General features: G+C 45.4%; 1 protein-coding gene across 1 annotated transcript; it reads right to left on the reverse strand.

Annotated features, from left to right (window-relative positions):
* Positions 1-13,017: 13,017 nt before the first annotated feature.
* Positions 13,018-17,642, reverse strand: LOC132871479 (uncharacterized). The gene is made up of 2 exons (XM_060905654.1): positions 16,347-17,642; positions 13,018-16,258 (listed from the first exon to the last, which is right to left on the reverse strand). Exon 2 carries the CDS (start codon positions 16,066-16,068, stop codon positions 14,761-14,763), a length of 1,308 nt encoding a protein of 435 aa, XP_060761637.1. The 5' UTR covers positions 16,069-16,258; positions 16,347-17,642; the 3' UTR covers positions 13,018-14,760.
* Between the last annotated feature and the right edge of the window lie 447 nt (positions 17,643-18,089).

Raw genomic sequence — 18,089 nt, forward strand, 5'->3', positions numbered from 1 at the left:
TGCATAACAGGGATGTAACCTGATAAGAAAACATTGTTTAGAACTAGAAGGGCACTCGGGTGGCATGGTGGTGTAGTGGTTAGCACTGTTGCCTCACAGCAAGAAGGTCCTGGGTTCAAGCCCAGCAGCTGGCGAGGGCCTTTCTGTGTGGAGTTTGCATGTTCTCCTCGTGTCTGTGTGGGTTTCCTCCGGGTGCTCCGGTTTCCCCCACAGTCCAAAGACATGCAGGTTAGGTTAATTGGTGGCTCTAAATTGACCATAGGTGTGAATATGAGTGTGAATGGTTGTTTGTCTCTGTGTCAGCCCTGCGATGACCTGGTGACTTGTCCAGGGTGTACCCCGCTTCTCACCCATAGCCAGCTGGGATAGGCTCCAGTTTGCCTGTGACCCTGTAGAACAGGATAAGCAGCTACAGATAATGGATGAATGGATAGAAGGGCACTCGGTAGAGTGCAGACTGCTGCCAAGCCACATATTAGATGTAGATACCTGGATTTTCATTAAAATCTAATCAAGTGTTTCTTGGCCCATGGACCACCTTTCCACCAAATTTCATCCAAATCCGTTCACCATTTTTGGAGTTACATTAGGAAACATTAAAAAAAAAATCCTGGATCCACATACCTATCTGGATCCTGGATCCACATACATATCCGGATTTCCATCAAAATCTAATCAATTGTTCCTTGGCCCATGGACCACCTTTCTACCAAAATTCATCCAAATCCATTCACTACTTTTTGAATTAAATTGGGAAAAGTACAAAAAAAATCCTGGATCCGCCGAGTTTGCATCAAAATGTAATCAATTGTTCCTTGGCTCATGGCTCACCTTTCCTTCAAAATGCATCTAAATCCATTTCCTACGTTTTGAGTTATGTTGGGAACAGACAGACAAGCAAACAACCAAACAAACAAAACAGAGGCAAGAACATAACCTCCTTCAACAAAGTTGGCAGAGGTAATGAGCAGATATGTTCTAAACAGATACAAATACAGAAATAATACACCCCTAGTGCATAATGATTAATATATTAACATTGCTACCAGGAACGAAATGACAACTTTGAAAGACCAACAGGATTTTAGAGCTAATGTGCATCACACAACAATATCAATGATATGGCACATGTGTAGCCTACATTGGGTGGGAGGAAGGGCACTTCTCAAAAAAGCTTCTTCTGGAATGAAGTTTACACAAAAACACCTCAAGTATCCTGCAACAAAATGACAAAAAGTTTTGTGGTCAGATGAAACCAAAGTAGAACTTTGTACATGAATGCCAACAGCACAATGGCAAAACAACACCATCTCAATTGTGAAGCTTGGTGGTGGAAGCATAATATTGTTGGGATGTTTCTCATCTTCATGGACTGGGGAACTTGTAAAGATTGAAGGAAGGATGGAGGGAGCCAAGTACAGAGAGGTTCTGGGGGAAAATCTGATGAAATCATATTCCATCAAGACACTGACCCCAAGGCCAAGGTCAAAGATACTATGCTAAAAATAAGGTGGATGTTCTGGAGTGGCCTACCCAAAGCCCTGAGTGAAATCTAATTGCTGTGATGGTTGCTGTCTATCAGCTCTTCATCAACTCACCTCTCCCAGCTTGACCAGTTCTACAATGATGAGTGGGGGAAGATGATCTCCAAAGTTCCTCTACCATGTGGGGGAATTGTAAGGGGGGTTCCATTCTGTCAACTAAATGCTCTTTTTTATGCAAATTAAAATGCACTTACTGCGTTCTTATGGTATGCTGAGTTGTCTGGATCAGGGAATACAAGTGCCATTTAAAGGCATGAAATTGATACTAGCTGACACAACAAAATGTAAACAATTAGTATGAATGTGTATTCATTTCTATACAGCGTAAATCAGTAATGGTAAAAGGCAGGTGTGGCAGTTCGTAAGAGTGGGCGGAGCACAGAAGATGGCAGGACAGATCTAAGTTTTGAAATCCTTTTTATTTTGTACACTTTCCAGTGGTCTCTCAGTAATATACAGACACACGCACACACATCCGGTGTCTGGTTCGGGAGAGCTCTCCTCTACTCTCGCTCTCTCCTTAAATAGGGTGCGGTCACTGGGGAAGACACACAAACACATGTTAATTAACCTCAGGTGCAGTGATTCTGCCACTCACCTTCCCTGACTCCGCCCTCCGGTCACAGACCGATGCTTGACCATGCCCCTGCTGCCACATACCCCCACCGCCCGACTCAGGCCGGGCGGCCATCCAGCCTGCAGCTGACTCCCCCCCTTTGACGGGAGAGGAAGTCCGCCACGACCATCTGTGCCCCCGGCCTGTGGATCACCTTGAAGTTAAAGGGTTGGAGTGCCAGATACCAACGGGTGATCCACGCATTGGCATCCTTCATGCGGTGGAGCCACTGGAGGGGCACGTGGTCCGAACAGAGGGTGAAAGGGCGTCCCAGCAAGTAGTAATGGAGGGCGAGGACCGCCCACTTGATTGCCAGGCACTCCTTCTCAATAGTGCTGTAGCGCCCCTCACGCACCAACAGTTTCCTACTGATAAACAGGACGGGGCGGTCCTCCCCGTCCACCTCCTGGGACAAAACAGCCCCCAGCCCTCTGTCCGACGCATCCGTCTGTAACATAAAGGGGAGAGAAAAGTCAGGGGAGTGTAACAGTGGCCCCCCACACAGTGCAGCCTTTACCTCAGAAAAAGCCCGCTGGCATTGCTCCGTCCACTGGACCGGATCTGGTGCCCCCTTTTTAGTCAGATCAGTCAGCGGGCTGGTGACGTCCGAATAATTAGGTATAAACCTACGATAATAGCCAGCCAGCCCCAGGAACTGTCTCACCCCCTTTTTGGTCTTGGGCCTCAGGCAGGCCGCAATTGCTGCTGTCTTGTTAATTTGGGGATGCACCTGCCCGTTGCCCAAGTGGAAGTCCAGATATCGTATTTCCACCTGCCCAATCGCACACTTCTTCGGGTTGGCTGTGAGACCCGCTTGCCTCAGCGACCTAAGGACGGCCCTCAGGTGTTGGAGGTGCCGCGGCCAGTCATTACTATAAATAATGATGTCGTCGAGGTATGCGGCCGCATAGGTGGTGTGGGGCCGGAGGACCCTATCCATCAGCCGCTGAAACGTAGCGGGCACCCCAAACAGCCCAAAAGGAAGTGTGACAAACTGGTGTAAGCCGAACGGTGCAGAAAAGGCCGTTTTTTCTCGGGATAATGGAGTCAAGGGGATCTGCCAATAACCCTTTGTCAAATCCAGTGTCGAGTAAAAGCGAGCCATGCCTAGTCAATCGAGCAACTCATCAATACGAGGCATTGGGTACGTGTCGAATTTAGACACTGTGTTGACTTTTCTATAGTCTACACAGAACCGGACCGACCCGTCGGCCTTGGGTACCAAGACCACCGGGCTGCTCCAGTCACTGTGGGACTCCTCAATGATGCCCATTTCGAGCATGGCCTCGAGTTCTTCCCGAACCACTTTTTTCTTGTGTTCGGGTAGCCTGTAAGAGCGGCTATGCACTACCACCCCCGGGGGCGTCTCAATGTGGTGCTCTATGAGGTTGGTGCAGCCGGGCAGGGGCGAGAACACGTCCGAAAACTCGGTCTGCAACTGGGCAACCTCCGCGAGTTGGGTCGGGGAGAGGTGGTCTCCACAGAGGACCAGAGAGGTACGTGATGCCAATGCTCCCTTTTGAACCTCCGGCCCCAGCTCCGCCTTCTCTGGAACCACTGACACCAATGCCATGGGGACCTCCTCGTTCCAGAGTTTGAGCAGATTGAGGTGGTAAATCTGTAGCGCCCCACCCCTGTCCATTCGCCTCACCTCATAGTCAACGTCCTTGACTCGCCGTGTGACCTCAAAGGGTCCTTGCCACTTGGTGATCAATTTGGAGCTTGATGTGGGCAACAGTACGAGTACTTTATCTCCCGGTGCGAACTCCCTAAGGCGCGTACCCTTGTCGTACAGGCGGGTTTGTCGTTCTTGGGCCTGCCACAAATTCTCCTGGGTTAGGTGTGTGAGTGTGTGGAGTTTTGCGCGCAGGTCAATAACATATTGAATTTCATTTTTACTTGGTGAAGGTCCCTCCTCCCAATTTTCTCGCAGCACATGTAGAATGCCGTGCGGCTTACGCCCATATAACAATTCAAATGGAGAGAACCCCGTGGAGGCTTGGGGGACCTCTCGCACTGCAAATAGCAAGGGTTCGAGACATTTATCCCAATTACGTGCGTCCTCACTTACGAATTTTTTAATTATATTCTTGAGGGTGCGATTGAACCATTCAACTAAACCGTCCATTTGTGGGTGATACACGCTGGTGCAGATCTGCTTAATACCCAACAACCCATACAGTTCTTTCAGTGTACGTGACATAAACGAGGTGCCTTGGTCAGTCAGAATCTCTTTCGGGATTCCAACTCGGGAGATGACGCGGAAGAGCGCTTCCGCAATACTGTGTGCTGAGATATTGCGAAGAGGCACCGCTTCCGGGTATCGCGTTGCATAGTCCACCAGAACTAAAATAAAGCGGTACCCTCGTGTTGACCGATCTAATGGCCCGACGAGATCCATCCCAATTCTTTTGAACGGGGTCTCGATTAATGGGAGAGGGCGCAAAAGCGCTTTTGGAATGGCCGCTGGATTTACTAACTGGCATTCGCGGCACACCGTACACCACCTACGGACATCGCCGCGAATCCCTGGCCAATAGAACTGGGCCATTATTCGGGCTAGTGTTTTATCCTGCCCTAAGTGTCCAGCCATGGGATTAAAGTGAGCCACCTGGAATACCAATTCCCGGCAGCTCTTCGGAATCAAAAGCTGCGTGACTTGCTCTTTAGTCTGAGTGTCCTGCATCACTCGGTATAATCTATCCTTCATAATTGCGAAGTAGGGGAAGGACGGGGTGGTGTTTGGCTGGAGCGTTTGACCATCGATTACTCTCACTTGGTCAAACGCATGCTGCAGAGTCTCATCTCGCGACTGCTCTAATGGAAAATCCACGAGGGATTCCCCAATAGAGAGAGGAGGAGCCGGCGGCTCCTCACTCTGACGCAGAGATGACGTAGACGGCTCTGTGACAGCTGCTCCCGCCAACGAGACACCAGGACCTCCCCCTGCTAAACTACGGCAGGACCCACTCTTCACTAAATGACTCATTAATTCCCCAAATCCCAGCCAGTCAGTTCCCAAAATTATCGAGTGGGTAAGGCGAGGATTAACCGCCGCCTTTACTCTAAATTTTTCCTCTCGAAAAAGAATGTGGACCGACACTAAAGGGTAGTTGTAAACATCCCCATGCACACACAACACCTTCACCAATTGTGCTCCCCCAATGCCTCGTCTTGCACCAGGCTTTGGTGGATTGAGGTCTGATTACAGCCAGAATCCACCAACGCCTGATATGTATCCCCTTGGACACTCACCGGTATGCGATACACTCCAGCCCGATCGAGGGCGGCTCCTGGCACGTCGGGGATCCAAACCACCGAGCACTGCTGTTGGAGGTGGCCCGGCTCCCCACAGCGCCAGCAAACCGGCCCGGGCTTCCTCTCTGCACTGGTGCTCTGGGGCTCACTCACCTGAGGGGGGGAGAGACAGACACAGAAGGGAGAAACGGGAGGGCACCGCGGGTGCAGCAGGCCGGCTGGGGTGGTGCCGGCCCCCGCCTCCGCGGTGGGGGAACGGGGCGAGGATGAGACACAGGAGGAGAGGGAGCGAGAGAGAGAGAGAAGAGGGGAGAAGAGGTTGTCTGCTGTCCTGCCGTCGGGACAGCCGCCAAACGGTCCTCCACCAGCTCGATTGCCTGATCCAGCGACGCCGGGCGGTGGCACTGGACCCACTCTGTGGTTCCTGCTGGTAAGCGAGCGATGAACTGCTCCAGTACCACCTGGTCGATGAGTCCCTCGGCGTTGCGGTTGTCGGCCCTCAACCACCGCCTACAGGCGTCCCGGAGTTGCTGGCCAAACACGAATGGCCGGCCAACTTCCTCCAAGCGCAAAGCGCTGAAGCGCTGTCGTTGTTGCTCAGGGGTGCGTCCCACACGCTGGGGGACGGCCCGGCGAAGGTCCATGTAGGCCAGCCGGCAGTCGGTGGGGAGCTGTAGCGCGGCCAGCGCGCCTCACCCATTAGCAGGGGGAGGAGGTACGCCGCGCGCTGTTCCACCGGCCATCCCGAGGTCTCTGCCACCTGCTCAAAGAGCGTGAGGAAGGCCTCGGGGTCGTCCTGCGGGCCCATCTTCATTAGGGTGAGGTGGGAAGGGCCCGCAGCAGTGGAGTTGGTGGACCCCGCTGACGCGAGGAGGTGCTGGAACGCCTGTTGATCTTCCTGCTGAGCCAACACCAGGGCCTCGAACCATTGCTCCTGCTCCTTCCGGAGGGCGACTAGCGCCTGGTACTGGCTCTGCTGGGCCGTGGCGAGGGCGTGGACCAGGTCGGCGAAAGGGGAGGACTCCATGGGGCTGTTCTGCTACTGCGCTCCACGTCACGGGTTTCGGCACCACTGTGGCAGTTCGTAAGAGTGGACGGAGCACAGAAGACGGCAGGACAGAACTAAGTTTTGAAATCCTTTTTATTTTGTACACTTTTCAGTGGTCTCTCAGTAATATACAGACACACGCACACTCATCCGGTGTCTGGTTCGGGAGAGCTCTCCTCTACTCTCACTCTCTCCTTAAATAGGGCGCGGTCACTGGGGAAGACACACAAACACACGTTAATTAACCTCAGGTGCAGTGATTCTGCCACTCACCTTCCCTGACTCCGCTCTCCGGTCACAGACCGACACTTGACCACGCCCCTGCTGCCACAGCAGGGTTTCTTGAGAACATGCAAAATGTCAGCGTCTCTAACAAAGAGGAAGGAAGTTCATTCGGTTATGAATATGTCCCTGAGAAATTCACTTCCCCTAGAGTGTTTCTTCTAGTCTCATTGCCTTATATGTCTCAGATAGACTAACCACAAGAGTTGATTTTTTTTGTTTGGACCACATTATCAAGTCAGTGACTTGAGGCAGTAAGTAGTTAGCATGCACCACACCAATTATGAAAACTATGACATAGGAAATGTGCTGCAAAGTGTTTGATGAAAGCATCGAAGCAGCACTGAGCATGTCACTGACACGAACAAACAGTAAGTCCATCCTAAAACCTGGCTCTTCTTAAAAATTTTAATTATACATGTCATAGACAGTCCTGGTCAACTTTAACCAGCAGGATGATGGAGAACACAGGCCAAGACAACATATATACATATATAAAATGCATGTTGTGCATCCATTTATGAGCATGGATGAGCTTTATATAATAAGCATGCTGTAAAATGTTGAGTAAAATTTACAGTGAAATACTGTAAACTGATATTGTAATAACCATAAGTTAGTCAAACTATCAAATAGTCTATCTAAAGATGTCCTGTCTCTCTGCTCACGTCCAGTCTCTTGAACCTCAATGTTTAGATGTTACGTATATACTGCTCTAAATGGCCTGGTTTGACTAAAAGTAGTGCTTCTTTTTTTTGGGGAGGGGGTGAGTGGAGGAAAAGTCTCAGCACTGCAGACAAGCCTGCTTAAAACACAATCAGAAAAAGTTACACCCTTTTATTTTTCAGCAGACAGTGAGTCTCACGTTTCATAATTTGGGAGACAGTTAAGGGTAAGTGACATTTCTCACGAATACATTATTTGATTGCACCAAAATGCTAAAATCTAACTATATAAAATGAAACTTTGGAAGTTTTAAATTAAGTCAATTGCACTTTATCACTTGACTTTGATTTTAATTTTGAATTTTATTTTATTTTTTTTAGAACTGCAAAGAAATGAACGAGTATAAAGCTTGTAAGTGATGCATTTCTTTTGAGATTATGAATTATACATACTAAAAGAAAAGCCCAGCTTTAGACATTAAATTGCTTGCTGGAAAAAGACAGCCCTGAAGGTTACTTTGTGTAAAGTATATTTGCATACATATTTGCCTTGAAGTCAAACAAAACCCAAAAACTAAACGCCATTTGCCGATCACTGTAAGTGCCCTGATGTACCCTCTGCATGTTTAAATTAAAAATAAAACTTTATAACAAAAATTCATCCATTTTAAAAGTTATGGTATTGCTAAAAATAACTGGACATGGCCATTTGCACTGAAACTGGATCTCTGGCCGTGACATAAACGACACACTAGAATGCCATTTACCTTCGTTACATAGAGCCACCAAATAAAGGCTTTTAATTAAAAAGAAAAAAATCACCAGGCGCTGGAGTGCAGCTTTCTGTCTCTCTCTACCTCTGTGTGTGTGGCATTTTCATGACTTCAGATGTGTTAAATACAGAGAAAGAACTTCACCGTGCTGTAGTGTATACGCGACAAATAAAGGCTTCTAATTCTAAAACTCTAATCAGAAATTTTCTGTAACCGTGTGATTTTTACCAGCAATGAAATACAGTGGTGCTTGAAAGTTTGTGAACCCTTTAGAATTTTCTATATTTCTGCATAAATATGACCTAAAACATCATCAGATTTTCACACAAGTCCTAAAAGTAGATAAAGAGAACCCAGTTAAACAAATGAGACAAAAATATTATACTTGGTCATTTATTTATTGAGGAAAATGATCCAATATTACATATCTGTGAGTGGCAAAAGTATGTGAACCTTTGCTTTCAGTATCTGGTGTGACCCCCTTGTGCAGCAATAACTGCAACTAAACATTTCCGGTAACTGTTGATCAGTCCTGCACACCGGCTTGGAGCAATTTCAGTCCGTTCCTCCGTACAGAACAGCTTCAACTCTGGGATGTTGGTGGGATTCCTCACATGAACTGCTCGCTTCAGGTCCTTCCACAACATTTCGATTGGATTAAGGTCAGGACGTTGACTTGGCCATTCCAAAACATTAACTTTATTCTTCTTTAACCATTCTTTGGTAGAACGACTTGTGTGCTTAGTGTCGCTGTCTTGCTGCATGACCCACCTTCTCTTGAGATTCAGTTCATGGACAGATGTCCTGACATTTTCCTTTAGAATTCGCTGGTATAATTCAGAATTCATTGTTCCATCAATGATGGCAAGCCATCCTGGCCCAGATGCAGCAAAACAGGCCCAAACCATGATACTACCACCACCATGTTTCACAGATGGGATAAGATTCTTATGCTGGAATGCAGTGGTTTCCTTTCTCCAAACATAACGCTTCTCATTTGAACCATAAAGTTCTATTTTGGTCTCATCCGTCCACAAAACATTTTTCCCAATAGCCTTCTGGCTTGCCCATGTGATCTTTAACAAACTGCAGATGAGCAGCAATGTTCTTTTTGGAGAGCAGTGGCTTTCTTCTTGCAACCCTGCCATGCACACTATTGTTGTTCAGTGTTCTCCTGATGGTGGACTCATGAACATTAACAGTAGCCAATGTGAGAGAGGCCTTCAGTTGCTTAGAAGTTATCCTGGGGTCCTTTGTGGCCTCGCCGACTATCACACACCTTGCTCTTGGAGTGATCTTTGTTGGTTGACCACTCCTGGGGAGGGTAACAATGGTCTTGAATTTCCTCTATTTGTAAACAATCTGTCTGACTGTGGATTGGTGGAGTCCAAACTCTTTAGAGATGGCTTTGTAACCTTTTCCAGCCTGATGAGCATCAAAAACGCTTTTTCTGAGGTCCTCAGAAACCTCCTTTGTTCGTGCCATGATGCACTTCCACAAACATGTGTTGTGAAGATCAGACTTTGATAGATCCCTGTTCTTTAAATAAAACAGGGTGCCCACTCACACCTGATTGTCATCCCGTTGATTGAAAACACCTGACTCTAATTTCACCTTCAAATTAACTGCTAATCCTAGAGTTTCACATACTTTTGCCACTCACAGATATGTGATATTGGATCATTTTCCTCAATAAATTAATGAACAAGTATAATATTTTTGTCTCATTTGTTTAACTGGGTTCTCTTTATCTACTTTTAGGACTTGTGTGAAAATCTGATGATGTTTTAGGTCATATTTATGCAGAAATATAGAAAATTCTAAAGGGTTCACAAACTTTCAAGCAGCACTGTATGCAAAATCAACAGACTTCACTTTTATGAAGGTTAAATCTCATTTCAGTGAGATAACGTGTACGCAGTACTGACACAGATACTAGTGAATAATCCCGTTGCCATAGCAACACAATTTTTGCTGTCTAAAAAGATCACCTTTCTCAGTTAATAAAAACAAACAAAAGCATGTCACATAAAATGATCAACGATCGAACTTATTGTTACACCCATACGCTTGACACTCGGGCAGCGTTAAAGTTGTTTATAACAATTTAGAAGCGATGTATCCACTAGCCTCAAGAAGTCATGTAGGCTGTAGGTGATGCCATGATTTGTCCTCGGACAGAGTAAGATGGCGGCACCCAGGGACCTTGTTTTTCTTTTTTTTTTTTTAAATCTGTACACAGGTACAAATATGAACAAATGAACACTCGAACATGTCTTGTATGGATGTTATCTGTCAGAATAAAGGAGTTTATTTTGGGGGTTTTGTTAATCGCTTTACCAAGTTTTCTTTTGTAATGCTAGGTTAAACTAGCATCAAATTCAGGACTGATCAGGACTATGCAGGACTGATCAACAGTTCCCGGAAACATTTAGTTGCAGTTATTGCTGCACAAGGGGGGGGTCACACCAGATACTGAAAACAAAGGTTCACATACTTTTGCCACTCACAGATATGTAATATTAGATCATTTTCCTCAATAAATAAATGACCAAGTATAATATTTTTGTCTCATTTGTTTAACTGGGTTCTCTTTATCTACTTTTAGTACTTATGTGAAAATCTGATGATGTTTTAGGTCATATTTAGACAGAAATATAGAAAATTCTAAAGGGTTCACAAACTTTCAAGCACCACTGTACAGAGGACACCTTGCATTAGCTGAGGTGGTCTTTTTCATCATATATGTAATAACACATTTTTTTTTCTCTTCATTGTCTGATGCGCAGTTCGAGATTTTTATGGATGGTTTCGTTACCTCTTGTTCTGCATCTGGGTTTTGGACGTTGTATTGCTTTGGATTCTAACATACCTGGAAATTAAATTGACCAGGAGGATCAGAAATATCTGTCCCATCTTTAGATGCCATTGTCACAAACTTCATTTCCCAGAATCCACAGCCGTTAACGACTGACAACCTCCACCACCGTGACATGTTCTAATGAAAGTCTTGCACTGAGCAAGCATTGTGTTTATTGTATCATGTCTCTTCTCTGACCTTTTATTGTTGAATTACTTTATGATTTTGTCTATCTGTTGTTTGTTTGCTGACCGCCTGACTACATTATTGACATCTCTTTTGTTTGTCTGCTGATGGTCTCTTAATAAAGCCCTGCCTTTGTATGTGAACCTGTGTAGAATTCCTGACAGTCTCAAAACTGCCATAACAGACTGATGGTTATTCTGAAAACACAATGATTGTGAATAAGGTAAAGCCTTATTGGTTGTGTGTCAATCACTAGAAGGGAGTTCAAATTACTTCCAAGACCTTTAACCACTTTCTGATTGAATAATTATTATTTTTTTCAGTTTTTATAGTTTTATTTTCCTCTATTTGGGAGGCTTGGGCTACTTTAATCTCACAATTCTCGAGAAAGAGATTTTGAGCCCAGGTTCTCCTCAAGGTTTCTAAATAATGTTCTTTTAAGGTTTAGCCTAATAGTCAGGGCAAAATAAGAGACGATAACCAAGAGTTTTAAAAAGAATTGTGCAAAAACCATCCAGGATGTGGCAGTTCTGTGGCCGGAAATGTGGCAATTGACCAGATTGGTTTAAACTGACACGAAGGCTACACTAAAAAAAGATTAGTTGGCTCAACAACGTCAAGTCATCTTGTTGCTTTGACTGAGTTAATTTGAGTCAACTTATAGTGTCAATTTTATTACACTTCAAAACATGAGTTGATGCAACATGCAGTCTGTTGACTCAACTTCCTGTATCAAGTAAATTGGACTTGAAAATATTGTTTGAGATAACTTTAAGATATGTTGGTTGAATTTATTTTATCAAGTTCCTACAATTGTGAATCAAGTTGGCTCAACATGGAATACATGATTGATACAACTCACAATTTGTTGACTCAACTTTATGTATCAAGTAATGTGGACTGGAAAACATTACTTACGAGAACTAAAAAAAAAAAGATGTTGGTTGAACTTATTTTATCAAGTTAGGGCAACATTATTATTTTTTTCTCATGCTCTATTGCCAAGTTACTTGAGTTTACAGAAATTGCTAGATTTCAAAAATTTAAGCAAACTAATATCTACAAAGAATCTACATGAGAATTTGCCACTCAAACTTAAATATTAATACATGAAAAAAACTCAGTTCAATAAGGACCTTTATTAAAACCCCAACAAGTCCAACTTCAATCAGCCTTGCTTCAAAATAAGTGTCAATGGATGTCAAGATGTCAAAAAAGACCTTCCTTGGGACATGTTATAAAAATAGCCTTTACACCCTCTAACACACATTTGCTTGGGGCCGCTCACAAACTGAAATTACACTGTCCCACACATAAATACTAATATAATACATAAAAAGAAGAGCACCCTTACTTTGGGGAAAAACAATAACTCTGAGTTCAACTGAGTCCATTCTGAGTGAACGTTCAGAGTTGCTGCAGTAAATTGCAGAAAGAGATTCATAAAAACAAACAAAAAATGTATCTCTGAGAAACCTGCTCAAAATGTTGAAAATGAAAACATTCAAACATTACTGAAATGTCCACTCTTGACAATGGCTCTAACATCACATGGATTAGTGTTCCTCCAAACAAAGCAATAGTCAGAACATGAAAACAAGGTGGTGTGACCCACAGAAGCGCGATACATTTCATCTCCTCTTACTAAATAGTGTAAAAACGTTCACACCCTCTTAAACATTGTAATGGAAATTTCTAATAAACACTTCAGAACGCTTAGCAGTTGTCTTTTCAGTTATTTATTATAGTAAATCATACAAAGGAATATAAGAAAGAAAGAGAGAAAATTAAAGCAGAGCATCACCTCTAGTGATGTGAGAGTACGCGTGCGCTCTCTGAGTTGTGTTTTAGTGGCTGCTATCTATTATACTCTAAAGGCATTCGCTTACTGCTTGCATCTTCACATGATTGGCTCAAGATTTTCTATGAAGCTTTGTTAAAGAGTGCACCTGGCGTGCTCTGGTACTGTATGTGCAGGCAGATGCGTAGTTATGAGAACTCAGGCACCCTGCTTATCACCACCGAGGTCAGGAAAGGTGGTTACATCATGAGAAGATGCGTAGTTAGGACGAACTCAAGCACCCTGCTCATTACCACCAAGGCCACAGAAAAGCGATTACAACATTGGAAAAAAACATCTTTCTCAGTATATTAGGCCACTTGAGCTCAACACACAGAAACACAGAGAATAGGAATGTTCATCCACTAAATTTCCCTCACATTCTCCCCCCTTTTTATCCTATAGGATAATAATTGCTAAAGAAAGAAAAGAACTGTACACAGTTTCAGTGATAAGAGTTCTCAGAGAGATTCAACTTAACACGTCATTGAGTGTACTGGGATAATGCTAGGGCTGTTTTTTATAAGACATAGACATCTTAAATGAATGCTAGCAAGCCATATACATAGATCAGGAATAAAAGAACAGGAAACAATCATAATGAAAATGTTTTAAGTCAGGACTAGTTTCATGTCAACTGTGCTGATGTCATCGAACAGTGGGTTATAGTCTTCGTGTGAGTTTGGAGGCCAGTCAGGCAAGTCGTCTGAGTCTATTTTCACTATCTGGTAACCGATATTTGTCAGCTGCCTCTGAAACACAGACATACAACATTGACAGAAAACAGGGAGCAAACATAGCATCACAATCACTAAGCCCAGGACTGGTATGGTGGATAGAATCAGAGTCTTCCATCCACTGAACTAACACGATCAGCTGTCTTCAACTCCTCCATGTTCATCTGCTCGTAATTGTTCAGCAACTTGCGCATCTTGTTCAGTGCCTCAATGATGTTACCGAGTTAACCCTTGCCCTTCTTGACGTGTATTGGTGCTCAGAGGGCGGGCACGCCCTATCAGCCCTCGTCCCACCTCACTGGGACTTGGAGGAAACTCAAAACCCTAAGACTTATCTATCGGCTAGACACTGAAATACTCTCCCTATTGAGGGTGCGTGCGTGATTGATGTGATACTTGCGCTGTTCCATGTAGTGATGCCTTTCTTCCTCACGAGCTTTACCAGCATCCGGGTCACTTAGGCCTTCCTTTTCCTCCTGCTCAGCCAGTTCAGGAACCCTCCTGCAGTGGCTAGCGTGGATCCACGTCACTCTGCCTGTGACCTTCACTGCCGTTGGGGTCATGAGCAGGACCTGGAATGGGCCATTCCACCGTGGCTTGTTCCACTTGGTTCATCGGAAGTCCTTCACCACGATCCAATCCCCTGGTTGTAGATTGTGCAGAGGTCCCTCAGCGGGTTTGGGAAGTGCTTCTTTTACCTGTTTGTGGATAGATTTCAAAGCAGAGGACAACGTTGCACAGTAATTCAACATTGCATCATCACACAGTGTGGTGTCCGGCAGTGTTCCTTGAACTGGCCCTATCCCCATGTTGGGTACTCATCCAAACAGAATTTCAAAATGGGCTTAACCCATGTTTAGGTCTAGTTTGCATCCTCATTTGTGAGAGTACTACAGGGAGGACCTTTGTCCATCCAAGCCCTGTTTCTGCACAAGCTTTGCTTAGTCTATTTTAAGGGACCCATTTTCCCTCTCTAAGTGTCAGTTCAATGAAGTCCATTTGGAGATGATCAAATGGTTTGTATGGTATTGGGTGTGCTGCTTGAGTTAGTTTGATACCTTGACCTGCATTATGTTGTGCACATATCAAGCATTGCTTGCAAAATTTCGCAGCATAATTTGAAAACCCTTCTGTGAACCATCTCTTTGTTACTTCTGCTACCATCCCCCCTTTTGGCACATGGGTGAGCCCATGTGCCAATTTTGCATAGAAAGGGAACATGTATTTTGGTAGACAGGGACGGCTCGAGGGACAAACCCAGACCAAGTTTGCAAAGATACAGCCTGCCTGTTTCCAGACTCGTCTCTTGTCCTGGGTGGCAGTGCTCTGAACATCTGCTAGCTGTAAACAGGGGGTAGAAACCTGGCGAAAGGCAAGGTTAGAGGGTGAACTGGAAGCTGAGGCTGCACATTTAGCTGCCGCGTCCACCCTGGCATTCCCTTGAGACACAAGATCAGTATTCTTAGTATGGGCAGCACACTTACACACAGCAATGGCTCTAGGGAGTAGAATAGCAACCAACAACTCAGAGACCAGTTTATGATGTGCAATGGGAGATCCTGTGCTAGTGAGAAAATTTCTGTGTTTCCAAATGGTGCCAAAATCATGCACAACGCCAAATGCATACCTACTGTCTGTAAAAATATTGACAGATTGCCCTGCCGCCAATTTGCATGCCTCAATGAGGGCACAGAGCTCTGCAGCCTGCGCCGACAGGTTCGAGGGCAGATGTGACGCCTTGAGGACCTCGTGATCTGAGACTATGGCAAAACCTACTTTGTTCTTTCCCGTCTCTGGGTCTCTGGAGGCTGAACCATCCACATAGAGGATCATGTCTGGATTTTCCAAAGGGTCGCTCTTTAAATCTGCCCTGGGGGAACAAAAATCGTTAGTGAGAGCAACACAGTCATGTGGCTCTCCATCGTCCTCTGTAGGGAGAAGAGAGGCAGAATTCAGAACAGAACAACGTTTCACAATGATGTTAGGCATATCAAGTATGACAGTGTTATACTTCAACCATCTCTGTGCTGACAAATGTGACGTCTTTTTCTCCAACAGAAGCAGGGAGACAGCATGTGGGACCAAAAGGGTGAGGTTAGAATACCCCACAATATTTTTGGAAGCAGTTACCGCCTTTTCAGCCGCAGCAACTGCACACAGGCAAACAGGAAGTCCAGCCGCCACTGGATCCAGCCTGCTGGAGAAGTAGGCTACAGTTCTCAATCTATCCCCATGTTTCTGCAAAAGAACAGAGGTCATAAAACCCTTCTTTTCATCTACACTTTGAACAAAATGGTTTATTGGGGTCAGGTAGTCCCAGAGTGGGTGTGGTCTGCAGAGCTCTCTTTAGGGACGTCAGGCGCATGCGGGACAGCCACAGCATTGACTGCTTGCAGATCTTGGACAAACCTCCACTCATCGGGCTGGGACGGTTTTCTTGCCTTCTTAACTGGAAAAAATAGGAGTGAGCACTGGAGAGTCCTGGCAAGGGACAATTACATCTGCCTTCAGCAACGAATCAAAGACCGGTCTTATACCTGCGATTGCTTCTGGTTTGAGTGGGTACTGGGTCTGTCTAGGCCTGAAATCTGATTTGGGGGTGATCACCACTGGTTCAGCATTCTTTATTAGGCCCACATCATGTTTACCCTTCGACAAATGGAATTTGGAACTCCCGCCAATTTGGGGTGCACCTTTGCTGGAGTTATGCCTGTGGAAACAGAGACAAACAGGCCACTATGGCCAGGGTCCCCAGGACCCTGGTCATCAGTGGCTAATATTACGCTGCGCTTAACATGCACACAGATAGCCTGACTTTGCTTGTAGACCCTAAGCCTTTGACAAAACAACACACTAGGGTCCTCTGTTTGGGACCATTCATTGCCATTGGCTGCGCACTTCTTGACCCACTCCCCACGTCTTTCCAATGGGCGGCTCGTGGCCTTGCTAATGAGACATGGGATATAGAATTAATGATGTCAAAGAAATCATGTTGGCAGCAGCCGACCTCAGAGTCCTCTGACACGAGGCCGCGTATAACATGTTTGAGAACACTGCGATGAACATTGATGCAGCTGTTTGGACAACGAGTAGGATGGACCTGCACAGCGCAATAATATTTAGACCAATATGTAGTTTTGAGGGTCAATCTTTCACGTGTGTGGGGGTCTGCAAACCAAGTCTTTTCAAACTCTACATCTTGCCCTTGGTGAACATGTGCTGTACAATGCAAATCTTCCTCTTTCATATAATCTGTGTCAACTGATGAGGTGTTCAAGTATGCGAGCTGTGCAAGGTGTTTGGGAGTTTGTGTGAGTTGATCTGAGCAGAGCCACCAGACATACACATACAGAGGGCTTCCAAACCCATACTGCACACCGCACATTTCACTTACTTCAATAGTTAGTCCATCTGGAGTGGACGTGAGATTTACTCCTAATTTGCACATTAAATCACGTGCTAACAAATTTACTGGACATGTATGTGAGATGAGAAATGAGTGGGACGTAACTATTCCTCCCTCGCTTTCACACAGGAGGTTGACTGAGAAAGTTTCGGTTACAGGTCGTCCTGAGATGCCCACTGTCTGAATAGAATTTGAGCTGAGCGGTGGGTCTACTGGAAGTACCCCATGTTGTATCACTGAGTGTCCTGCTCCAGAATCTACTAAAAAGGTTAACACATGCCCACACACAGTGAGGGGCATACAAGGGAGTTTAGAAAAGGGAGTAGTTGTGTATTTTAACAAACTTAATGCAACTTCAGGTGTATCGGTTTGGACTGGTGTATCGGGCATTTCTGTGTAGTCTTGCTGTTGCATGCAGGTGCTGCTACTAATGTGTTTAACGTTATGTGAATGCTCCTGTCTATGTGTACGTGTATCATCAGGTGTGTGTGTGTGTGTGTGTGTGTGTGTTACCTCCCCTATTCTCTGTGTGGGGCCCGTTCCCGGAGTCCGCCCATCAGTCTGCTTTGCTGTACTCCTCACGGGGCCTCTGGCTGCTACTGTGGAGACAATCTCGAGCAATGTGTCCCTTCTGATTGCAGTTGTAGCAGGTTGCGCCTTTTATCCAGGATGAGCCACTCCAGGTCGTCCTGTCTCGGCCCCTACCTCGACCTCTTCCTCTAGGTCCAGGCTGAGCAGTCTGGAGAAGAGTGAGAGTGGCGGCGTGTAGGTCTTGGTCTCTTTGTGCCGACTTTGTCTTCTAATTCTCTTTCAGCAGCTTTTCTGCATGCACAGCGTACTGCTTGATCTTGGTGAGACTGGTGGTTTCCCACAG

Source organism: Neoarius graeffei, chromosome 23, assembly GCF_027579695.1.
Source record: "Neoarius graeffei isolate fNeoGra1 chromosome 23, fNeoGra1.pri, whole genome shotgun sequence".
In the NCBI taxonomy this organism is placed as follows: domain Eukaryota; kingdom Metazoa; phylum Chordata; class Actinopteri; order Siluriformes; family Ariidae; genus Neoarius; species Neoarius graeffei.

What these genes read in the sequence shown, in the direction of transcription:
- LOC132871479 (XM_060905654.1), bottom strand. Translation starts at nt 16,068, where the DNA reads ATGACCTCTGTTCTTTTGCAGAAACATGGGGATAGATTGAGAACTGTA.